The following is a 26054-nucleotide window of genomic DNA, read 5'->3' as shown; positions in this document are numbered from 1 at the left end:
ATTATTATTATTATTATTATTATTATTATTATTATTATTATTATTATTATTATCAAAGCTCATTTCAAGGCCACACTGAGAATTTTAAAACCTCTACCTGCTACAGCCATAGAGTCCATCCAAGGCTTCAATCACACAGCGCTGGGGACTGGGGAGCAACCACCGGCCACAGGGGAAACGATTCTCCAACTGGTTGGTGAGTGGTTCTGGGAGGTTGCTGGCTCACACTCCCGGGAAATCGAAGAAGCCCTCCTTTTCAAATTTCACAGTAATAAATAAATAAAGATAATAAATGAAATAATATCAGGAATATCAACTGAGAAAAAATAGTCTTGATGGATTGGGGGACAAAAATTGATTTATTTTTCAATGTGAAAAAGATTGGTGATCATCTTGTTTAGGAGAATTATTTATCGGAGCAATGAATCATTGGATAATTAGATTTTTCTGGTTGTTGTTTCGAGCATACAGCAGGTAACATGATCCATCGGATCACTCTCGCATACACGAGTCAATGCAGAGCGAGTGAGCGTCAGGGTACATACAAACATGGCTGCTTTGTGCATTTACCACTTCAAGTGTAAAAGACTTTCCTTGTACTTGATCCAAAAGAGCTTTTACTCACCCGCTCGTTCTCTCATTACGCTCCCTCTCCGTTCTTCACTCTCTCTCTTCCTCCATTGCTGGACTTAAATGTGAAACAGATTGATTATTGTTTAAGGTTCTGGCAGAAGCGCTGCCTCTCTTTCACTCTTCCCATCCACATGTGTTTAACCTTACACGCGCTCAGATGTGTGGGACATATTACACATTCACAAAACAGAAAGTGTGTTTTGATGGGCTTTATTAATATTATTATTATTATTATTATTATTATTATTATTATTATTATTATTATTATTATTATATTTTTAATCATTGCATGATGTAGGTATGTTCTCCTACATTCCCCAGACTTTTTGAATCCACCCCCAACACTGTATATATATTTTCTATGCTTCAGCATAATTGTTGTCTTAAGACAACGGTAATAGGTAAGACAAACACATTCAGTTTTCTGATGTTGCTACATCCCTGATTCACAAATATCCCCCACTAGCACTTACCTCTATACTTTATGTTTTCCTTTCAGCTTTACTTTTTGTACAATATGTTGACCAAAAAGATAAGTACCGTATTTTTTGGACTATAAGGGACACTTAAAATCCTTTAATTTTCTCAGAAATCGACAGTGGGGCTTATAATCCGGTGCACCTTATGTATGAATGCTGGTTGTGCTTACTGACCTCGAATCGATTTTATGAGGTACATGGCACTCCATCTGTCAAACAATGTTTTAGTATGACTTTGGTAAGCTACGAAGTCGTCCCGCTTGATGGATTGTCGGAGCATTACGGCTGCCGTAGTCAGGAGCCTCGTGGAATAATCTGGGTCCTAAACTCCGCCTTTCAGGTCACAAAGTCAAACAAACACTGCGGCATCACTGAGAGTTACAAACTGTCTAAATTCTTTCATCTTTAATAAAATGATCAGTGTTGCTGCTTTACCAGGTGTAACAATTAAGTTTAACATCCAGGCATCCATGAAAACAGAATTTATTAAATTTAACGGAGTTAGAAGTTAGCAGGAAGTCAGCTCGCTAGTTTCCACCTAAACATGATACAGCTTGTTCTGACTGAGATTTCTGAGAAATCTCAGAGAAATCTCTGAGAAAACATACAGCTCTGTTATCACTTCCAACATAAATGAAGACAGAAAACTAAACAGCAGTGACTTTTGTAGGGTTACTGAAGTTGTACTAGCTGGTATATAATGATGTGCTACACAACTATATTAGCATAACATAAACACAGTGAAGTTGGATGATGAACACTAACTTTTTTCCACTCGATAAAAGTTTCCGTGAGGGTTTCCGGTGGTTAGGGACAAATGCGATCGCATGGCAGGATGCAGTTAAGGGATCAGACTTCAGTCAGGAGAACAACTGGGATAATCCATCCACAATATGAGGTTAGTCATTAATATACTGCAAGAACATGGGAATAGAGCAGCTGCGAGAGAATTTAGCATTAATGAATCAATGTTACGGAAGTGGAGGAAGCAAGAAAGTTTGACTTATCTGACTGTTTTGCTTTGCTTAATGCGCCTGTGTTTCTAGATGTGGATTTCCAACCCTTATTTTACTCCCATAATTACACATAAGATCCACTTTTGAATGATGAAAAAACAGGAAGCTGCTGGCTTGAGACATTTTTCACTTCTTAATAGGACAAGATTTCTTTTTAACACTTCTTTTGTATTGTTTTAAATACTGTATGAATATATTATTGATTCAAAATAAGTTATTAATTAGAAAAAGGTATTTGGTTGGGCAGTATTGCTGTCCAACCAAATGATAGGTTTAGACAATAAAAGCTGCTCGATAAGGTTTGCGTAACTTATTTTAAAGCTCAGTTTTCTTAGTTGCCAAGAGACTGGGTTGATGAATAACAGCCCCCATGTCAAAAACACAAATATGATGTTTGCCTTCTGGGGACCATGAAGATCTTTATGTACTGAATGTGTAACACAGAATTTTATAAACACAGTTAAGAAATGTTTGTGTGGACCAAAGTGGTAGAGCACTAGCCGACAGAAAGGCAGCTAAATCCACAGAGTCGAACGGCGACTGTGGCTAAAAAGGCAAAAAACCTTTCTGTGCTGTAGTTCTCAAAGGGGAATAACATGTCATTTGGTAGGATTTTTATACACGTTTGGAGCTCCAGTGGGTACTTAATGCAACATGCATGTGAGATTAAATCAAAACAAAAAAGAAGGAACATGCCACTCATCGCAGCAGTGTAGCTCACTAATGCATTTTTAATAGTTTTTCAGCAACAATGGAGCTCCACAGTGGAACAATACAGATATTTTCATTGGATTTGTTGACAGCAAGAAAGTATAGAATGTTACTTAGCTTATCTTTAAATCTGCGTGTAATGACTGATTTATTGAGGCTGTTTTCAGTGCTGCTGATTGTATTATGCATGTTTCTGTGTGTGTGCATGTGCACCAGAGAGATAGCGACAGGACATATGTTATAGATACGGCTGCTAACATAGTCAAGTCTCTCAAACAGGATACAAAAACGTCTGTGTCTCGTCCCCATGAGTGGTGTCCTAACTGCTGTATTTGTCTTTGACATGACGGGGGAGGTTGAAAAAGCCAAGTGTCACAATTAACCCCTTCTGTGACCATCAATCACCATAATGCATAAAAACAGTAATCTAATTAAACAGCCAGAGAGAAATGAGGCCGTTATTATCTGTCAAAAGTTGACCGTTTCCAAATGACATGAGTTTGAAAAACTGTCTTACGGCTTGTGGGGAAATTAGATTGTTTTTAAATGAATTGTGTGGATTTTTGTGGGGAGGGGTGCAGAAATAAGCAGGATACACGTTTAAACCAGCTCCATCACTTGGAAATCAAAAGACAGATCAGGGAAATGTGTGAAGTTTTTCTCCTCTAAATCGCTGCTCAGCTAAAACGTAAAAAGCAGAATGAATGTCCACTATGTTATGACAAGAGGAGTATTTTTGATTTATTGTTGTTCATTATTATAAGAGTAGTTGATTGTTCTCATATTCTTCTTTTGTTTTGAGCAGGGAAATTTCAAAAGATGTTTTGTTGTAATTTTCAACTTTTGGAAATTAACTAGAAACTCTGGAGGAAGCTGATGATGTGTGTGGGCAGTAAATGTAAATTGCTTGATTGGTTATTGTTTTATCAGGAATTATATTGTATCCAGCCTGAACCGAGGGTCGCTAAATTCTTTGTCCCTCTACTTAGCTTTCATTTGGATGTAAAACTGGCTGCATCACTGCGGGGAATTCAAGAGAAACAACAACAGGGCAGCAAATAATGATAGTAGCAAAAGCAAGAGGGGTTTAATAAGTAAAGGAGATTTAAAGTCTGCATCTGTAGTACTATGTAAAAATTACAGCTACAGTGCAATCTACCAAAATCTGTTATTTATAAACGTATCATAAAAGCATAAACAAACACAAAAAGAAGATGCTTTACAAAAGGAGCAAATCATCAGCACAACAATAACCAACACTCAGGGGAAAGAAAATAAGAAGAAACTTGTATAATGCTGCACTTTGGTCAAAGCAGTGGAGCCAGTTAAAAATGCTACATCTGTATGTCAGTCTTTATTCTTTTGACACATATACAACGTAGATACAACGTAGATACACGTGGGTCTATGTTGGTCTGCGTGGTGTAACTTTTATCATCGACCCAAGTTTGAGATTTGAGACTGGGTTTTTTTTCAGGTTAAAATATTTTACATGGATTTCTCGTTTTCCTGCTGACAGGAGATAGCAACATTTTTACAGGTGCACTTGTGGGATGTCAGCATGTACCTCTGCAGTGTTGTAAATGGACAATTAATTTTTAGTATATTATGGACCTTGCATCTTCTTTTGTTGACAGAATTTGAAAGAACGAATGCTGTGGTTTTCTCTTTTATTTGGGTTCTCAGACTTTTCACATTAACAGGGCATCAAATATGTTTTGTAAAGTTATCTGGCATCTCTCAGGTACCCACAAGGTGTTCTTTGGCAACAGGTTATGGTAACAGGAGGAAGAGAGAGGAAAATTAGTCCCAGGTTGTCACATATGGATGCTTGTACAGGAACCATCACATTTCCTAAAACTAAGAGTTGTTTTTGGTGCCTAAGCACATTTCTCTCTCTCTCTCTCTCTCTCTCTCTCTCTCTCTCTCTCTCTCTCTCTCTCTCTCTCTTGGCACATCTTTTCCATCAAGTTTCCTATGCCAAAGGAGGCTTGTGTATGTCTCTCTGACTCCAGTGGCATCTCACAGAAAGTCCTGTAATTGACGCCTTGGGAACAAGTTGGTTTTTTTGGACCTGTTGCGATTTGCTCTCTTTCTCCCTTCGTGGGTTCTGCACAGTTATTTTGCAGCTCACTCCATCTGGAGGCCTGTAGGAGAAACATTGAAGTACAATTAAGAGATGCTGAGACATTATTCTACCTTTAAATCCTGGGCCCTTGGTACTACAGGGAAAATTATAAAGCTGTTTCTCCAACAGCTATTTTAGTAGAGCCCCAACTAAGTGCACCTATGCAGATATGCAGATACGGGAAGAACAAGCGACTCCACACAGAAAGGCCTCGGCCTGGATTCAGAGCCTGGGCCTTCTTGCGATGCAGCAGTGGTGCTAACCACCTTGCCACCAGGATATCCTTGTGTCAAACAGAGCTTGGAAATTATAGATATGTTTTAATAAGAATGTAAATATGTTTTTAATTTTTTTTAAACGAGAAAGCACACATTACAACCTGCTTGCATTACATAAACCTCAAAGAAATGTATCATCTTCATCTGCTACGTCTAAGCTTTCAGACACTTTATCGTGTGAATGAATGCTTTTGCTGAGCTAAGGCCAAGCAAAAGGAAGTGCAATTAAGCCACCAGATAATCCTGATGACAGCAGCAAAAAATAGCTATTTAGCTTATGGCCAGTAACTGTGGTCAGGACATTTTGACCTTACTCATGTGCAGAGTGACCAAGAGAAATGGGGGTGGGGCACAGTGCATGGCCCACTGATGAAAATTGGCTGCACTCATCTAAAGAATATATGAGTGATGGACAGTAACGGGTCTCTGCAGCAGGTTAATGTTTGCAGCTGCAGGATAAATCACACCGTCAGTGAACTCGCCTATCAGCATGGTCTCACTTTGCTTTTTAGCTCATACCTCTTTCATGTAGAAGATGGTTTGAATATGTTGCAGTTTATGCAGAAAAACAGCAGAGGTTGTGAAATAAGTAACATAATGCAGATCTACGGTGTTGTCAGTGATGTTCTTTGACAGCTTTTGGTGGTGCAGAGGTTGGAATGGGTTTTATACTATTAGAGTCTTTACTATAAAATACTGTGAGACAACGGTTGTTGTGATTTGGAGCTCTATAAATAAAGCTCAATTAATCAGAAGTATCTGTAACCGATTGATTGAGTGGTTTACGGTACGTAGATATGGTGCAAAATATGAAATTGTAATTCTTTAGACCTGCAAATTGAAATTCTGCAAGGTATTCAAAGAAATTTGTCCCACACATCATTATCTATTACAGATTTGGTGATAATACTCCAGGACATCATTAGTCATGAAAGTTTATCCAGATTCAAGCAAAACATGTCAGAATAAAATTTGTGTTTCTGCTGCTTGTACTTAAGAAAAAATCGTATCTAACGGATGTGAGTCATCTGGAATTTCTAGTGAGTTGTATACAAAGGTTCTGGTCTATAAATATTTGTAGAAGTCTTAATATATTTGATATATTATATCGAGCTTCCAGTGAGTCAAATGTCCTAAATTCCCCATTCTCAAAGAGGTCAAAGATTCTAACAATGCCAGTTCTTTGTCAAAGTGTAAACTTTGCAAGATTATCTGTCAGTGTTGTTATACGATAAAGAGGATGAATATTATAAATATTTTTGTTTCCTCCAGGCCCATAATGCATAAGTTATCACATGGTTGTTTTTCACAATGTGTGAGAGCTCTTTCAGGTTCCAAGGATGAGGGGCTACTCGGCTGAAAGCTCATGGTGGTCAGACGAGCAGATGGTATGATAGGAGTAACAGAGCAGGAGGCTCTCAGAAGGGAAGGAATGGTGATGTGCAGAAGAAAATTAAAAATGAGAAGCAGAATCTTAAAATGAATGCGTTATTTTACGATATTTTGGTGGTTCTAATGTTGTCATGTTTAGATTTACAAACAGCTCATGCTACAAACCCCGACGGTACCAAGCAGCAAGGCTGAATTCAGGCTGGTTCATTATTTCTTCCACTATTTAGGATAATTATTGCCAAATTACTTTCTACCTACATATTAGCCTGATTTCTTCAACACATTCAGTTAACGCTGCTAATTAGTGAGAATCATTTGTTAATGTCAGAACAATGTCATCGGCGTACAATAAAATGTTATTGTTTGTTACCCACTGTTATTTCTTGAATATCTGGATTTAGCCAATGCTAAGGCTCCTAATCAGCTGTGCCTCTTTTTATTTTGAAGGGAGCAGATAGCAGACACATATCTTCCCATTCAGTTCTACTGACTTTTTCAGCCTCAGTGGAAACAGCAGCACCTAACTTTTTATGGGTGCTGAGATAATGAATGATATAGAGTAGGCGTCTTTTGTTATGTTATAGGATTCAAGCCCTAATTAATCTTACCTCATCTTTTATTGAAGTTAGAACCTTCTCTCCCCTGAAAGCCAGTATCTTGGATAATACTTATACATATTGGCTCTGTACACTCATTCAGGGAGTCTGGAGTCCACAAATGGGTTGTTAAATACCTCTATCAGTAGGTTATAAATTTTCTCCTTGTTTCTCCGTGTTCTCCACGACATTTCCCCGGCTGAATTGCAGAGAATGGGTTATCCATTTCCAGCATGGAGATGGGGATACCAAGAGGCTTTGATAACTGTGATACACGAATGATCCACAAACCCACCTACACCCGTATCGATCTCTAGGCTCTACGATTTAGTGTATAGAATATTTTAAAGCTCTCATTAATTCAGGAATTATTGGCTTGTCTTTGTTTATTCTCAGTATAGCTGTTAATGAGGTGAAACTGGTTTAAACCTTCCTGGTTTAATAAGGGCTGCTTCTTATTTTGTTGTATAATAAGCTTCCTTTAATTCTAATTGGATTCTTTTATTTTACTTAATATTCTATTTCAGCTTCTTTGGCAGCACAGTCCTTTTTTTCCTGACTTGTATGCAACATAATCATGCCACTCATAGAGAGTAGCATTTTATTTAATTTTTTTATTGGGTTGTATGCAATTTGTGGGAAAAAGGACTCTCAAGTCTATAGTGAGCAATAGTTTTTGAAACATCTGATTAAACAGATGTCTTAATAAAGGCTGTACTATAACATTTGGCAGAATGTTCAGTGGCTACTAGTTTAGATGGACTCCATATAAATCAAGTTGATACTCATTTGTCAACATGAACTAGAAGTCACTTTTTTAAAATGACTGTGAGCTAATGATGTGGGGCTAACGACACTTTAAATGATCCATTGATGGAAAAACAAACTCTAAAGACCTACATTCCTCTGCTTTTGCTTCCTATTATTGAATCCTGTTGGGAGTTTTTGGAAAAACAGCTTACTGTAAATAGAACACGCGCCTCCACAGCTACTTAGTCATCACTGACCTCCTAAGTGTCAACAGTCATGAACCTGCCAGCAATTGGGACACAGTCACTCCCAGAGCGCTGTCACTCCCGGGGCATAGAGATCCATCACTGCAGCCGGATGTTGCTGCAGTGGGGAGAGCGTGAGTCCGCTGCTGTATACATCCAAGCACCCAAGAGCCCTGACTTCTTGGCTTGGCTGGCGGGACAGCAGACTTCTCACCCGGGAATGGGGGAGGAGGAGGAGGAGTAGGAGATGAGTTCACCACCGACCATATCCCCATCTCCTCTGCTCATTATCATCAACACACACCCTTCACCTCCACCCCTCCCTCTCCCCCTTTTCTGAGGTGTCTGGTGACTCTGGCCCGTGGTATATTGCTCCTCCCTTCATCGTGGAGGAGAGAAAAAGAGGCTGCAGCCCACTACTACCATGTCCCAAGGGCCCCTTTGCTTGCTTTGCCTGCCTGCCCCTCCTGCTGCTCAGTACAGCTGTGGCTCAGTACCAGACCCTGACCAGCTGGGATCTCAACCCTTCCAGAGTCAAGAGGAGGATTGTGTGAAAGCTCTTCAACACTCTTATTCACTCTGCATTAGCTGAATTACACTGACTCTAACTACAACTGCCAAGGCTACTGGTGGAGCTGAGGAAATCCTTTTTTGAGATGGCTATGGCACCTCGGGCCCTGGCACTTCTGCTGCCCCTGGTGCTCATCCTGCTGAGCCCGGCACCAACTCCCACCCTGGGCGGATGCCCATCGGCTTGCCGGTGCTCTTTTGCCATGCTGCAGTGCCTGGAACCCAATGGCATAACCAGCATCCCGCCGCTTGCTTTGCAAGAGAGCGAGAACGTGACAGAGATGTGAGTACGATGTGCACCTGCTCTGCATGTTCCTCTGAATGAGCATGAGTGTGTCAGATGTGCTCACATGCCTTGATGTTGGTTGTCAGCCAAGCTTGATTTTCTCAGTTTGTGTTCACCTTATGTTGTCACTAAAACTTGTTTCAGTGCCAGAGTTTTGGTTTTAATGGGGCAATTTTCCAAAGCCTTCACATCTGATGTGAATTCTCACATTAGGGCCACATTTGTAAATAATTTGTGGGCTTTTTTCAGTTTAAGAGAGTTTATATGTCTGCTCTGGGTGTTTAGCTCTACAGTCATAGCTAAGGTTGTGCATATGCGTGAGATGGAAGCAGAAGTAGCCCATAGACAGAGTTCAGTAAGACACATTGACTTTATTCTTCTTTTAATGCTAATGCGTTATAAGTTTCTGAAGTTCAAATGCACATGTACTTTAGTTTTTCATTATTTTCATATTAAAAAGTCAGATACAGCTTGTACTGTGGTAAAGTGGTCTGTCACAACGCTGGTGATGTCTGGTTGTGCCTCACAACATCTTCCATAATTTCTCATCTCCAGTGAATGATGTCATTGCTAGCCAAATTTAGGTTCCTCTTGAGGTAAAATAAAGCTTCTGCTATCTGAGATGCATTAGAATGTCAGTAATTTAGACACTTTGGCTATTGGCAATCAATATTGGATCTGGAGCTGACAGTAACTGCCACAGAGTGATGGAAACTGATGTCTTCCAGCCAGTCTGTGTCTGTGTCCCTCAAGATCTTCAGTGGATCTCCTCGCTCTACTTTTGGCAGTTTCAAAGTTTGACCTCTTTTTGCTGATGATATCTCAGGTTTGAGTGCAAAGTTTTCAGAATAATACAAATTTATCGCATCACATAAACTATGTGATGATTTCTTGTTAGTTATATTTAGGGGAAGGAAAAAGAAGTTGTAAAGGTGCATTATAAAGTTTAGGTGGAAAAAATATTTACTTGATGTGTCATAGTTAAAAACACATACTAGACTATACAAACCATGTGTAGAAAGTATTTCTTAATTTTTGTGGCTCTAATATAAATTCCATTCTTGAATGATTGTCTGACCCGCTAAGGTTGGTCTGACCGAGTACGTCTTCCTTTAGTGGGCTTCAGTATGTTGGTAAAATATGAAATGGAAGATGGCTGATCTGTTTATTTTTTATTTATTTATTTTTTGGTTAGTTAGTTCTTCACAACCAGACATCACGCTTTAAAAAAATAATCACCCAGCTGATTGACAGGCAGGCCCTGGGGAATGTGCTTGAACAAAACTCATGAATAACTGAGATGAATTGAGATTTCTCAGTCTGCGACAGCATGTCTGCAGCAGATGACTGTTATTTAAAATTGGCTTTTTAAAACTTTGCACTGAAAAAGAAGTAGAAAACTGACCACCTGTGATTCAAAGAAAGCTGCTGTATTATTATGCAACCCGCCATCAGCTCCAACATGGAAAATTAAATGTCACTCTCCGCACCGCCACGCTGTTCTCTCTTTGTTCCAGTTCCCGGATCTGAGCAATTAGCACCTGTTAAGGAACTAAACTTCTGAAATGCTATTTCGTTGGAGAAAGTCAATCCACTGCCACTTTCTACTTCTATTCACCTATACTCCCCTTCTTTTTTCCACTGTACTATAGCCCCTCTATCACACCAGGTGTTTCCTCGTATCTGCAGCTGAACATGCTTGGTAGGGCTCAGGTTGAGGCTTGACATTCTCTCTGAAATCAATAAGCGAGTGGGCTTCTGTTTAGCGTGGTGCTCTACATGCCAGCAAACAACAACACTTCTCTGTATTGGCGGTGCAAGGGAATACAGCCGATATGTGGAACAAACAAGGGGCCATTAACTGTGGAACACAGGCTGAAATTCATCATAAGCTGAGTTATAAATTCAATTTTGTGAATTGCCAGTCAGTGCCCCCACCCGGGAACAATAGATGATATACAACCCACTTGGCTCAATCCAATAAGTAAGGGCGATGGGTGATCCTGGGCCCACCTGCCCTGTAATCATATTATTGCTGTGTGGGTCAATCAGACATGAATAAAAAGGTTTGTGTGTTGCAGCTGACATACAGCGAACTGGGAAGTTGAAACAACAGCACACGCTGAAAGTGACCATCATTAATTAGAAATTAGCACAGGTATGTTTATGGCATAGGTCCAGTCTTCTCTTTCTTTCTTTCTTATTCATTTTTTGATTGCATAACCTCCACTTTTGCTACAAAATGACACATTTTTCAAATCTGTGAATCATAAGCTGTAGCATAACCATAAATTATCGAGAGCTGACCTTTCTATTTGGTGTTTGCATGCTCATCTTTTGCCTTTGTGGGTCTTTTCAGGTTCTCCTGTTTCTTCCCACAATCCATCGATGCATGTTAGGTTAGCTGGTGATTCTAGATTGACTTTTTCTGTGGATTTGACAGTTAGGGAAGGCTGGTGACCCGTCCAGGGTTATCAAAAGGTGACTGTAGTTACTGTGACGTCACCTATTGGTTTCTGGCATCCCATTATGAAGCCTGGAGATGAGCATTTCCTTTCATTTTGAAACATAGTATCACCAAGATTTACTAAGTAGACTTCTATGTTTTATTTAGAGTGACCGGAAATGAGTGACTGGGCCAAAAAACTTATCAGGAAAGTGTTTACCGGTGTGAAGTCAGACTTTTATTGGACCAAAGTTTTATTGTCGTTTCAGATAAAATGCACATTTAAGGCACTTTAATTTTTCCAACAGAGAAGCTAATCCAACCCCAACAAATAAATTCAACATCAAACCTTTATTAAGAAAACTGGAGTGGAGCAGAAACCAAATTGTGGAGTCTAGAAACCCCCGTGCCTACATCCATCTTTTATATACCGTCTATGGCAGCAGTCCCCTTTTATTCGCCACGGACCAGTTCAATGTTAGACAATATTTTCACAGACCGGCCTTTAGGTGTCGCAGATAAATACAACAAAATAAAATGATATGACCAAGACAAAACCTGTGGTATTTTTAAAATATAATAATAAATGAGAATTCACAGTGTAATTGTGTAACTTTATTAGCAGCGTCCTCCTGAGATGCACCAACAACGTTGAGAGTAACATCCTCCTCTCTGCCCCTTAATGCTCTCTGGTTGCTATGGTAATGCCTAGATATTTTTTTCAAAATAACAAAAACAACTACAACACGGGAAAAGACCCAGGGAAACCGAGTTAACAATAAAAACCCTGAAAACCACAAATTTCACACCCAAGCCCCAACTCTCACAGCCCGGTACCGAACGACTCACGGACCAGTACCAGTCCATGGCCCGGGGGTTGGGGACTGCTGGTCTATGTCACAGCTAATGTCATTTCAGCAGAAAAGTTAATTAAGCAAAAATGTAAATGTTGTTTGATGTTTAGAGCAGTGATATCCGATATCCTTGCTCTCAGGGATTGCTTGTAGATAATCTGTCCTCTTAGCTTAAACTTTGGCTATCGTCAGCGTGAGCATCCATCACAAGGATGCATGACAGAAAGTAAAGAAAAGCATTATAGGTCCCCTTCAAGCAAACAGCATTCATCAGCTTTTGAATCATATGTAGGATCTCACCTTCAGGGTCGTTCTACACGTCCTCACATAGCCCTTTCAGCTCATGTCACAGGTTTTGTTGGAGGAAAATGGTTTGTTAGTTAGCACGAAGCTTTTCTCAAAATATCGTTTCCCATTTTAGGTAAAGGTTGTATTTGTGAATCTTTTTTTTAGCGGCTTGGATTGAAATTTCAACAGCTGAACTCTTCTGAATAATTTGCAGCTACGTAATCATTGCTGAATGTTTTTAGTAATTGCATTAATCAAAAATACTCTTTTACCTCAGTGAAAAATATTTTATTTTGAAAACATGATATTTTCAGTGTTTTTATTCTTTGTAAGTATTGCTTTTTTATTGCCTAAAATGTGTTGGAGAAAAAAAGATCACACTGATGATTTAGAATTCAAAAACTCACTAAAACTTATCAAATATGGCACACTAGGCATTAAGGGGTTAAGATATTTGATTATCATTCAGTGGCATTGTTTCATAGGTACATAACCACTCAAATGTTTGATCAGAAAGGCCATAACTGACTGTCATTAATCCAACTAGTGATCATAGATATTTATTTTCTATTTAGATATACAACAGGTTTATCTAATGCAACTTCATCGTATCAAAATACTAATTGATCACTGAAAGAAAACATTTTCTGGTTGTGTTAGCACAGCCTAAAAGTCCTGTGCTGATTAAGGAAGCAGTTTGGCTAGTCGAGCCTCTGGAGCTTTTTGTGGGTTTTATGAGAAATTACTTTCTTTTGAAATTTGTCAGAGTATTCCTGGTCTAAGAAATGAAGGCTATTCCATGTGGAAAATTGCCCCCGAAAATGGAAGATTTCATAAAACAGTGTGTACTACTCCCATCAGAGAGCAGGGCAAACCGGCTCTAAACAGAATAGAAAGAGAAGTAAGAGGCCACAGTGCACCGCTGAGCAAGAGCACATCAGAGTCTGAGAAACAGATGCCTCATAGGTCTTCAACTGGCAGCTTCATTACTCTCAAAACATCAGTCTCAACAGTGAAGGGCCAACTCCAGGATATTGGCTTCTAGGCAGAAAAAGGTACATGTGAGATTAAAGACTAAAGAGAACAGATAGAAATGGGCAAAAAACACAGGCAGTGGGCAGATGATGATGATGGGGAAGGGTGTTATGGACAGATTCTAATGTTTAAAGATGTTCCCACTAATGACACAGAACATGATATTTTGGGGGGTGTTGGTGGTGGTAAAGTGGGAGATTTGTACAGGATAAATCACTTCATTGTACAAGACCGTGCAATATCTTATGGATGTTAATTGGTTTGAGCCAACAGGACAGTGGCACAAAGCACAGCTCCAAACTATGCAAGAGCTATTTAGAGAAGAAGCGGTCAGCTGGTATTGTCTTCAATGGAGTGTTCAGCACAGTAATCATATCTTGACTATGTGCTCATCAGACCAACTAAACCAATTATAGCCTCAACAGGAACCATGGGGTGAAAAATGGATCCAATGCACAAGTGGCAAAAACAGCAGTTATTCAAGTTGTCAAAAGCAAGTCAGTTCCCTTAGAGCTCAGCATTAAAAAGCATCAACGCCAGCAACAACTCGCAAGTCGTCGAAGAATGCACATTTTTCCTCGAGACCGGTGGTAGCCAGTTGGTCACTGACTGGCTTCCATGCTGGTGTGACTGGTGCCTAAAGTAAACCTCTGGCTTTGAATAACCAACATGGCGGGTGCCAAAATGCTAAAATTGAAACTTCGAAATGCAGAGGTCTGGCGAGTTTTGCAAAAGCAATGTTGTTTACTGGTGTTATTGCTCTCAGTATTCTGTTACTGTTATTTTTCATAGTGACAGTTTGTTTTTTACATTTCTGCATATTGTTTCATCTATGTACGATAGAAGTGCGTTAATACTGCAGAGAACCCATCTTTAAATCTTTCTTATTATTTGTAACAAAAAACTTGTGGTTGTTTAAACATTCCCTTTCTATGTTTCATATTCTTCTCTATTGTGCTTGCCTCAAGGCAGTCTCCAGAAAAGGGCATTATTTTTATATTTTCTATTGATTCTGGCCATTTGGTTCATTTTACACTTTCTGAAGGATATTATAATGCATTCAACAAAGGGCTAAAAACACTCACATAAATAAAATCCTTCAATTTTTGTATCTACACATCTTTTTAAAAGCCCATTAAGTAAGTGTCCTCCTGAGCAAAATGAGCAACATTTATATGGAGCCTAGCAGGGACTGGAGAGTTGGAGAAGGGCACAGAATGAGGTGGACAGATCTCCAGTGAGATCCTTGGAAGGTCTAAACGGGCCATCTATTCAGATATCTCCTGAAAAGAGCTGGCTGTCCTTCCATTGAGTGCTACATCGATCTGCGGCTCACTAGTTATTCTGAGGTAGGCTCTGTCTGGAAAAGTGGAAAGTGACTCATTGAGAAGAATTTCCCGTTCGCCTGGCACATCTTAGGGCATTATTTTTCCCCCCACATGAGTGGCACATTCGCTTTTATTAGGCTTTGCCATTTGTGCGTCCCTGGACTTCTTGCCAGGGTTTGTCATCTGCTCTTAGTCTGTTTTGTGGGTGTTCAAGTTCCAGGGTTGCATGTCCCAAACTGTTGTTACTGATGCTTTTTGATATAACCTTCATTAAAAAAAAACCTTAATTATATTACACTGGACCTTTGTGCACATCTGAAACAACCTATTGTAGCTCGCTTTCCACTCCGATTAAGACAACTTTATTTTCTGTGCTCAAAGTCAGAGTGCGCGCCTGAGGTGACCATACTAAGAATATCTGCTCTCACTGAAAGTTTGAGCTTTTGGTTGATATGAGCTGATCTCATCACTTGAAATTTAGTTTGATCTTTGTAACAGCATACATATGAGAGAACATTAAAGTATAATTGTTGCCTTTTAACTAAGAAGCTGGTATTTGTATAACGTTGACATACTGCAGGTCAGTTTGCTAAGAGTGCAGAAAAAGTGTTTTAGCTTTTGCTCATGTGTGACTTCCAATCTTTTGACCGGATAGTATATTTTCATATCTGTTTAAGATAACTCTCATGTGAGGTAGATCTGATACATGTCTGACATACTGACCCGAGTGAAGAACCACTGGGATGAAACTGGTTTCCATGATGCTGTTCACGTCACATCAAGTAGCTGCCATTGCTCTTCAAAAGGCCATAGTTACAAAGGTGGCTGGGATCCTCTTCCTCAGTGTCATGATGCTGACTTCATTGGCTTCCAGGTTTATTTCTGGACAATGTTTCGTGTGATGTTTTTGTTACTGTTGTTTTGATTGTTCAGTTGCTGCAATCTTATATTGACTATGCATAAAATAATTGTTACCAATCAGAGGATAAAATCAAATCTGAAATATAAATCCTGCTTTAGCTTCTTTTTGTTTAATTTAGAAACTTTATGTCTTTTCATCGTGTTTCTTGGGGGTTTGAGTACAAAGCACCTGTTTTTTTAAATGTAGTTATTTCTCCTTGTTGCTGTTATTCCTGCATCTTTCCACTGTTGGAATTCCCCCAAAGAAAACGACTTCTTTTCTGGTCTGAATCAAGTTCAATCAATCCTTTTATTAGTCTTTTTTTCTTTTGCATATTTCCTATTCAGTATGAGCTTACAGTATATGAATGTCTACATAACAAAAGACTGAAGGTCACAACACAATACCTTCATCTAACTCTCTCTCCATCACTTTCTGTCGTCCTTTCTTTATTAACTAGTTACATAGAAAACCAAGCCAGCCTGGAGAACATAACAGAAGTCGACCTTATCTTCTACAGAGAGCTGAAAAACCTGTAAGTCATTCTTTTCTCTCAACTTATTTTGAGTTTGTCAACCTATACAACTGACTGATCTGTCCTCTTATCATTGTTGTGTGTGTCAAGTTTTCTATTCTCACACTATACTTCAGTCAGAAAACTGATGTTTGAAATGATTTTCCTACAGCAGGAGAATAGAGGTAGACTGGAGTCTAGGCTCTGAGCACATTACTTCCCGCAGATATGATTATCTTGCTCAAAGCCTACAGGTGGATGCTTAGGCAGAGGAGGGGTTGAACCAAAAGGGAGTGATGAAGGGCAGCAACACTCACATATCAGAGGGATAGATGGGACATTTTTAGTTTAAATAGACTCACAAAAGCAGGATTGGTTTATTACCCCTGAAGAAAGTGAGGCATGTGCCTGAACTAGTTTGCAGGATTTGCTCCATTTAGTGTTTACTCTATTACGAGACAGAAAGAAAGCTCAAAGCTAAGATAAAACAGTCAAAGCTTATTTTTGGGAACAAAATTAAGCTCCAGCCTCAAAAGTATGTTCGCATACTTCCCAGACTGTGTATCTGAAAGTGAAATGATCTTCTTACTTCTGAGTTTGTGCAGAAATAGACAAACGTTGAGGTTGTGTGGTGATGCAGTGGTTAGCAATCCGGTTGTTCAGTGATGACGCGACGAATCCTACTTCCGGGTCTAAAGTAGTCTGCGTTTAATATGGCTTTTGTGTTGTTAACATGTTTAATGTTATGTATTTTCTTCTATTTGATCTCAAAAAGCTCCTAAAACAGTCAGTGATCCCTGTTGACCTCCCTCGGCTTTTATTACCACTAATCATTTATTTAAGCTCAGTCTTTAAAACCTTAGGATGTAACTACAGCCCAGCCTATGCAGCAGTATATGAATGACTAACCTCGTATTGTGGATGAATTATCTCAGTTGTTCTCCTGGCTGAAGTTTGGTCCTTTTACAGCATCCTGCCATGCGATTACATTTGTTCCTGACCACCGAGAACACTCACGGTAACTTTTATCGAGTGGAAAAAAAGTTAGCTTGTTTATATTATGCTAACATAGCTGTGTCGCTAGCGGTCACCTAGCACATCATTATATACCAGCTAGCCCAACTTCAGTAACCCTACAAACGTCACTGCTGTTTAGTTTTCTGTCTTCATTTATGCTGGAAGTGATAGCAGAGCTGTACGTTTTAATTTGTTTCCAAAACCCCGCAGTCAGGACATGCTATATTGTATTTAGATAGAAGCTAGCGAGCTAACTCCCTGCTAACTTCTAACTCCGTTAAATGTCATAAATTCCGTTTTCATGGATGCCTGGATGTTAAACTCAATTCTTACACCTGGTAGAGCAGAACGCTGATCATTTTATTAAAGATGAAAGACTTTAGACAGTTTTTCAACTCTCAGTAATGCCATAGTGATCGTTTGATATATGGACCTGCAGCGGAGTTTAGACCCAGACACGGCTAGTGACGTCAGACTGAACAACCGGATAGGGCTGCCACAAACGATTATTTTGATAGTCGACTAGTCACCGATTATTTATGCGATTAGTCGACTAATCAGATCATCATCCACTGGACGTAAAACTACAGCTTATTGCACCAGCAGCATCTGCTCTTATATAACTATCATTAGCTTACAGCTTTAAGCTTTTAAGGTGCTAACTAAAAATAAAGACAAGATGATAGTTTATTCAATTTTAATGAAATTTGCAGATTGTTTTGGTAAAGTTTAATAAACTCCTTGCTATCTAAAATATAACAGGACAACGGAGTATATTCTCCAGCATCTCACACTTCTGATAATCAGCTGTCTGCTTGACGTTTATTCAGCTGTGTAAAAACTATAACTTTAATCTCAGACAAACCGATTTACTCAGGAACAAATAAAATACAAAAAAAAAAAAAGCCAAACAACAACATTTTTAATTTATCTAAGTGACTCATATATATTTAACCTGAGTAGCGAAAGACGGCGGTGGGTTTGAAAACAATTTGCCGGGAGTCCGGTGTTCTCACCGCGCTAGTGACCTAGCCCCCGGCTAGCTATCGAGCTAGTGGGTAACAGACGTCTCCGAAAACGTCGGAGCGCTTTTGAAAATATGTGGTGTCCTGATAAACTGAGCCGATATTTGAGGTTTACACAGCTACATTCTCGCCTGAAAATATGTTAAACGTTTATTTTGTGACCCAGAAAGAATAATAAGAGTAATATTAAAACTAACTAGAAAGCGAAAATTTCTGAAGAAATTTTAAGTGTGCCTATGCCGCCGCTAATCAGTATAGTTTGCCATTCAAACGGCTACAGAGAGCAAAACTCACCGGAGCAGCCATTCTCCACCATGAACTATGGTAAAACCAAACACCGCTCGCGCCTCACAGATGACAGCTTACAGTTTTGTGTAAAGATGAGGTGACTTCGTACAGCCCCAATTTGTAGACGCTGTGCGCAGAGGTTCATAAGCAGACCCGACAATGTTTGCATGAACACACTTTGAAGCATTACGTTATGGACCACTTTTCACACATAGTTGCTGTACCCACACAGCCGGCTGTAGCTTTTCATCTCATAGCCCGACACATACACAAAAAAAAAAAAAAAAAAAAAAACAAAAGCAGAGAGAGCACAGACTTTACACCTGAGAGGCGTGATTGCAGATGCCGCTGAGGTGGGTCCACCTCCCCTGCAGCGGCACTGCAGACCACGCCCTGCCACACACATCAAACACGTAAAATAAATATTTATGCACTTTTCATTCACTTTTTGTTTTTTGTTATTTTTACACAGTGTTCTGAATGATTAACAATGGTCTACAGCCAATCTTGTGTATTATTATACAAACTTTGGTTGTAAGATTCAGATAACTATTTAATAAAAGATAAATATTTTATATGAGAGTAAGAAAGAAAAGTATATCTTTGTCTCATACTCTCATCAGACAATACATGAACCTCTCAATAAACAAAATATTTGCTCAGCTTAAATGACAAACCGCTATTTTACACAGTGGAACACTTATTTTTAAACAAAACCAATGCAGTTAGCCACTGACAGTGCTTACCTTTGCACATCACAGTAAACACTGAACCAAGATGGCGCCCACGCGAACGAGAAATCTGAACTACGGTGTCCTGCAGAGGACAAATGGTCAAAATTGCTAAAATTTACAACATATATGCAGCTCAACAGCGACACCTTGTGACTTATTCCAGTCACTACCTTACATATACATAACGTCTTACCTGACATTCAGTTCACCGGACACTCATACTGAATCACCAGCCCATATAAATGAAAAATAAGTCCAGCAGCCAACCAAGAGTCATCACGAAAGACTAGGGGTGACACGACAGCGTGAGCGGGCCTGGGTGTCAGCCAGCCCAGCCTGGGTGTCAGCCAGCCCAGCCTGGGTGTCAGCCAAGCCGCGCTAGCCAGCTAGCCGCCATGCGGCGGTGAAACGAGAGCGTGAGCCGGCCTGGGTATCAGTCAGCCCGGCCTAGGTGTCAGCCAAGCCGCCCTAGCCAGCTAGCTGCCATGCGGCGCTAGCAGTAACATCGTGAGAGATATGGGACTTCTTGATAAAATATGGGACTTCTTGATAAAACGAGCAGATATTTGAAGTTTACACCCCTATATTCTCGCCTGAAAATAGGGGAGGCTGTCATAAAGTTCAAAATCAGTAACTTGGCGCGCACAGCTGTATAGAAACTCCGTCGTGCTAGCTAGCACGCAGTACAGTTATTGTAACTGTCAGCACAACGAAAATAAACTACACCTAAACTCGGTTTATATCTGACCCAAATAGAGTGCAGTTAATAACGTCTTACCTGAAATTCAGTTCACCAGCCGCCTGCTTCTCCTGCATTGGGTTTCCCTTATCCACGATTGAGCTCCGCGTTAGCCACCACCGGTCGATCGGTGTTTCTTTCCCCGCATACGAGGGGAAGAGACATATACCGGTGGCTAACGCGGAGCTAGCTAGCCACCGGTATATGAACAACTCAGTTATTTTTTCCACATCGACCAGCATCATCGGCCCATATAAACGAAAAATAAGTCCAGCTAATACAAAGACTGTTTGCGGAGCGATCGGGGGTGAAAGGAGTTAGAGACGCCTCACTGAAAGCCAAGCCTGGGTGCTTTTGAGCGAAGCGGCGCTAGCTAGCCGAGCTAGCTAGCCGGCTAGCCGGCCGGCCGAACTAGCTAGCCGGCTAGCAGCAACATCGTGAGAAATCTGTTGCTAATATGGGATGTTTTGACAAAACGAGCAGATATTTGACGTTTACACACCTACATTCTCACCTGAAAACCGGTCGATCGGCGGCCGCCTCGCATGTTTCTTTCCCCACATATGAGGGGAAAGAGACACATACCGGTGGCTAGCTAGCTCCGCGTTAGCCACCACCAAACAACTCAGTTAGTTTTTCCTCATCGACCAGCATCATCGGCCCATATAAACGAAAAATAAGTCCAGCTAAGACAAAGACTGTTTGCGGAGCTATCGGGGATGAAAGGAGTTAGAGACGCCTCACTGAAAGCCAAGCCTGGGTGCTTTTGAGTGAAGCGGCGCAACATCGTGAAAAATCTGTTGCCAATATGGGATGTTTTGACAAAACGAGCAGATATTTGACGTTTACACACCCACATTCTCACCTGAAAATATCTTAAAAGTTTACTTTGTGACCTAGAAACACAAATAAGAGGAATATATTAAACCAAGTGGCAGCCGCCATTGTTTGACTGGTAGAGGCGTGCTTTGAATTGTGGGATATGCAGTTTTCCACCAAGCATACACCCTTGCCGTTACCGTAACTATTCAATGCTTCGTGCAACCTTAAGAATTCCAATGGTTCCTGAAAGCACCGACGCTGTGCGCGCCGTTGATATTGTCGTCATTATGGTAATCCAAATACGGGGACATACCACTAGAGTGAGCCAACACACCACAAATTAAGTGAGTGAGCAAACACACCACAAAGTAAGTTAAGTTTCACTTTCGTTCGTTCCCATTCATTCCAATGGGCAAAAACTTGCATTAAAATATTCATATTTAAAAAACTATAGAAGTAATAAACACCAAAAGGCATAGCAACTCATTCCTGATCCAGCCGCACAAAATGATATAACATATATGAAGCTTGTGTCAAAACTGTGGGATGAGTTACGGTCCAAAATTTCAGGCGGAAAAAGAATAATAATAATAATAATAATAAATCCGAGCAATAGTAATAAGTGTGCCTTCGCATAGGCACACTTAACTAGCTGCCGCCATTGTTGGAAACTAAGCTGGGCCGCGCTATGAATTCTGGGACACAGCTGCTTCTTCTTCTTCTTCTTCTTCGGGGTTTAACGGCAGCTGGCATCCTTGTACATGCAGTGCTGCCATCTTCTGTTTCAGTCCGTTATTACACTCTTAAATCCTGCTACTTATTCCTGCGTCTTTTGGGATCTTACAAAGCTTCAAACGACGCGTCGACTATTAAATCAGTCGTCGACGATTTTGATAGTCGACGTAATCGTGACTAGTCGACAAATCGTGGCAGCCCTAGTTAGCAAGAAGGTCATAGGTTTGAATCCGCTGGCTGACTGAGACCTCTATGAGGATTTTTGCATGCCTGCATGGGTACTCTCCTGATACTCAAAGGACTATGATGTTGCATGCATGACATGTTTGCTAGTTTAACTGGTGATTCTAAATTGGCTGCAGGCGTGAATGTGATGGGCTGCTCCAATGTTTACCCCACCTCTCAACAAATGATAGTTGGGATCGGCTCCAGCACCACCATGCCACTCTAAATTGAATAAATGGTTAAGAATGAAAGGATGAACTAAAAGTCAGATACACTGTGTTCAAAATGATTAAACGACAAGGATTAAAGTTGTTTTCTTTCCAACAAAGAAAAACTTGATTATATTCCAAGTGTTTTTTTGCTTCTTGATTTTTCATGTTCATTGTGCTTTATCATCCTCTGCAGCACAGTCACATTTTGCAAGCTGAGGTTCATCTCTGCCTACGCCTTCCAAAACAACCTCAAGCTTCAGTATGTGTAAGTGTCCTTGTTGATACCGAAGGATTGTGTTCCCCGTGTCGTGTTTTGACCTGTGGGCCGGTCATCCTGTTTGTCGCTGTCAGTCAGCCGGCTCTTTGCACATGTCACATGAGATTCAGACAGCTGTGTCCTCCAATCTGGAAAATCATTTTGGATGCACATTAAACCATGAATGACTTTTTTTTTTGCATTTTATTAAATACATATTAGTTTATACTTTCATGGCTGATTATATTATATGGTACTTTTAATTCAGTTGTCTGCCTGTGCAAAACACAATTAATATATAGCTTCAGCTTTCCATATTATGTGGATTTATGATCATTGATTAGCAAGAAATTGAATATTACATGGATCAATAGTGAAAATGGTTCATAGCTGCAGTCCTAAAGTCAGTTATTACTGATAAAATATCTGCAATTATAAAATTTGATCCAGTTATAACCACCAAAAAGCTAATTAGCAAGAAGCCTCATTGTTAATTACAGCCTCTACATTGTGTTGCATGAAATTATTTTTTCAGTCTTTATTTTTCCAAACATTGTAGCTTCACGGTCCATTCCCAGCAATAAATAATACCAGGAAGCCTTATCGACCGAAACCATCAAATCTGTCTATTCATCAGCCAGCGACCCTTATCGCCACCATCTTGTCCTCATCATTTTACTGAGCGTGTGCAACATGTCCAGTGTTGTTTATCTGAAAGACAGCCGGGTTTCGAGGACCATAGATGGAGGGGTGGTGGTGGTGGTGAGGCAGGCAGGGTGAGCTCAAGAAATTGGAGAAGACATCCACCAGTCACCTTTTACTCGCTCACTTTGGCGGATTATCGACAACTGATGCATAATAAATACACTCCACTAAGGGTCCATTATCACTTAATCAATATTTCACTGTGGAGGGAGAGGGCGGCTGGGTTTGGGTGGAGTGTAGGGCTTTCTGTGTGACAGATGTGTTTCTGAGATTAAGGCTGACTGATTGCAGCCAAACTAAGCACTGAGCAGGGAAGCTCAGTCGACTCCAACCCCTCTTTTCTCTCTTCCTGCTCTCATTGTTGTACGAACAGCAAAAATGCATTTTGTAAAAAATGCTCATATAAATTGCAAAAAGAGAAAAAGAGAAACGAGCTGCTGTTCGTGCCTCTGCTCTGCCCCTGTGGACCGGGGGAAGAATCGAGTCTGGTAATGGATAAGCCCCAATGGCTAACCCATCTGACATGAACTTTTGGGGGCAAGGAAAACAAATAATTGAACCCTTGGTCCTGTCAGAGTGATTATGTATTGGTTTCCATTTGGACGCTCCCCAGTGTGGCTTTCTGTCATCTTCAGAGGGAGGTTTATTTACAGGCTGATTCCTGGGAAGTCTGAGGATCATTTGTGGTGATATTCAAGTGGCCTGAGAGGATTGACTAAAGGATATGTAGCATTCGATTACAGTGTTATTATTGTAAGTCGGCATATACGGTATGATTTGATTCATCACCATATTTGAAATGTTTTGAAATCTTAACGAGGAAACAGAATAAGGAGTGTGTTTGGGTTGGTAGGTAAAATGAAAAAGACTCCCGTTCCTACATTTGAGGTCTGGTGTATTGAAATTTGAGCTAAATTGTAGTGGTAATAGTAGATATTGATGATGCTGTAGACAGCTAACACCAATGTGATGTCTCCGCGGCGTGAGGCACAATGATGTGTGCCCCATGCAAAGATGTTCATGATGATATTGCTGATGTACTGAAGTTAAATTGGCCTTCTTATACTTTTATTTTACATCAAACACATGTACACATAAGGCTTTAGACTGCTCTGAATGCTTGATTTGACACTGTTGTGTTTGTTCTTGGCTCCGTCTGATGTCAGTAAGAGCAGATATTCTAAATATAGAAATCTCAGCCACACAGCAGGGGTGCAGCCAGTCAGAAAGTTAGCTTAAAGGGAGGATAGCCCCAAGGGAATAGGACAGGCTTGTTAAAGACAGCTGTCGAATGGAAAGGCTGCACTGGATGAAAAAAGGAAGGATCAGAGCAAAATATGTCCCATTTAAAAAGAGAGATTATGTCATTGTAATCTTTATTTTCTTAATCATCTTAATTTAGCATGTTAACAATATTAGCATGTTCACTGTTACAGCTAAGGCTGGTAGGGATGCAAGTAATTTTGTGTTTGTTTAAAACAAATTGTAACCTATTAAAACTTTCTCAAAACACAGTTGACCTTCTAAATGATCAGAAACGCAGAATTGATGACATTTAAAGGAGCATAAATGTCTGCTCCAAATTTAGCAGCAGTTCATCCAGATGTTTAAGAGACGTGAGACATACAAGTTAAGATAAAGAAAGAGTCTGTGAGTCATTCTCATTGACTCATTCGCTGCCTTTGCTACAGCCGTTTGGCCAGTAAAAACCCAGATGTCTCGGCGGTTTTCATAGACATTTTTCAGACATTTCTTCGATACATGTGAAACTTTTTTTCTCGATATGTATTTCTTTAGCGTATTTGACTCCAAAGAATTACTGCTGGGCCCTGTCCCTCGCCCCAGAAGTGTTTGCGAACTGAACTAATCACCTAATGTACTGAACTCTAAGCAAACACTGAGAGATGTGCCGGGGGTGCTTGTGAATGTGGCTTCTCGGCTGGTGTGAAATACGTGCCAAGGTAATTGATCAGGACCCATTTGGATGCATTAACGTTTTCCACTGAGTGTAATTCAAGGCAGGTACACATTGTTCTGAAAGCGAGCAATCAAATCACAGCGTGACTCAACTGCAGAACAGGACCAGATTACTACAAAGAAAAATAACATATTTACTCGAATCTTTCCTTTATTTCGACTCGTAATAGCTTTGTTTTGGTTTGTTTTTGGAACCGCGCTCCTTCACAAAGCAACATTTGAACAGACAGCACAATAAGACAACTATTGTCTGTCTGTGCTGCTGGAAAGGTAAAATCCAGACACAGCAAAGATGTCACATGTAAAAGCTTAAGGTTAAATGATATAATGGCTGCATATCAATGGAAAATGCAACAAAGGAGAATTAAGAAGTGTTCACAATGTCACCTGTCTTCTCTTTTTGTTTGACAGAAACTTGGCATCAAACTCTCTGGAGCACATCAGCTGGAAGGTGTTTCATTTTCTGCCTCTGCTTAACCTGTGAGTCTATTTAGAATTTGGAGTAAGAATACTCTCTGTCATCTAAACCATTTTAAATTTGTGTTAGCTAGCGTGGTAATAAAAATGTAATAATTTTCAAAGGTAAAACTTGGGTAAGCAACTGTTCTGCAGCAGCAGACCGCATGAAAAAATATGGCCATTAGTGCCAACACATGACAGAGCTTTGTGGTTACCCTCATAGTTGACCTCAGCTCTCCATCCACACAGTGTGCATACAGTCAGTTGGTCACATTACCTTCACAGAATTGCTCTACAAGCTTTAAGTTACCCAAGTTGAATTTTCTGGATAAAAATAGAGTGCATTTGGAAGAAAACTTGACTGCACCAGGCGCAAGAACCTGCAGCTGGATGGCTTTGAAAGTGTGACA

At 40.1% G+C, this 26054-nt stretch overlaps 1 protein-coding gene across 1 annotated transcript in view; it reads left to right on the top strand.

Moving 5' to 3' along the window:
* The first annotated feature begins 8691 nt into the window (after positions 1-8691).
* ntrk1 (neurotrophic tyrosine kinase, receptor, type 1) overlaps positions 8692-26054 on the top strand; it is a 59908-nt gene continuing 42545 nt past the window's right edge. Inside the window, exons 1-4 of the mRNA XM_085423842.1 lie at positions 8692-9081; positions 16397-16471; positions 22441-22512; positions 25597-25665. Of these exons, the coding sequence (XP_085279968.1) occupies positions 8885-9081; positions 16397-16471; positions 22441-22512; positions 25597-25665 (413 nt within the window). The 5' untranslated portion in view covers positions 8692-8884. The remainder of the gene's footprint in view (positions 9082-16396; positions 16472-22440; positions 22513-25596; positions 25666-26054) is intronic.

Source organism: Rhamphochromis longiceps, linkage group LG11 (assembly GCF_057381845.1).
Source record: "Rhamphochromis longiceps isolate RC_006_pf linkage group LG11, R_longiceps_female_GT1.1, whole genome shotgun sequence".
In the NCBI taxonomy this organism is placed as follows: domain Eukaryota; kingdom Metazoa; phylum Chordata; class Actinopteri; order Cichliformes; family Cichlidae; genus Rhamphochromis; species Rhamphochromis longiceps.
The sequence above is the reverse complement of the archived record's forward strand: the minus strand, read 5'-3'. Positions and strand labels throughout refer to the sequence as shown.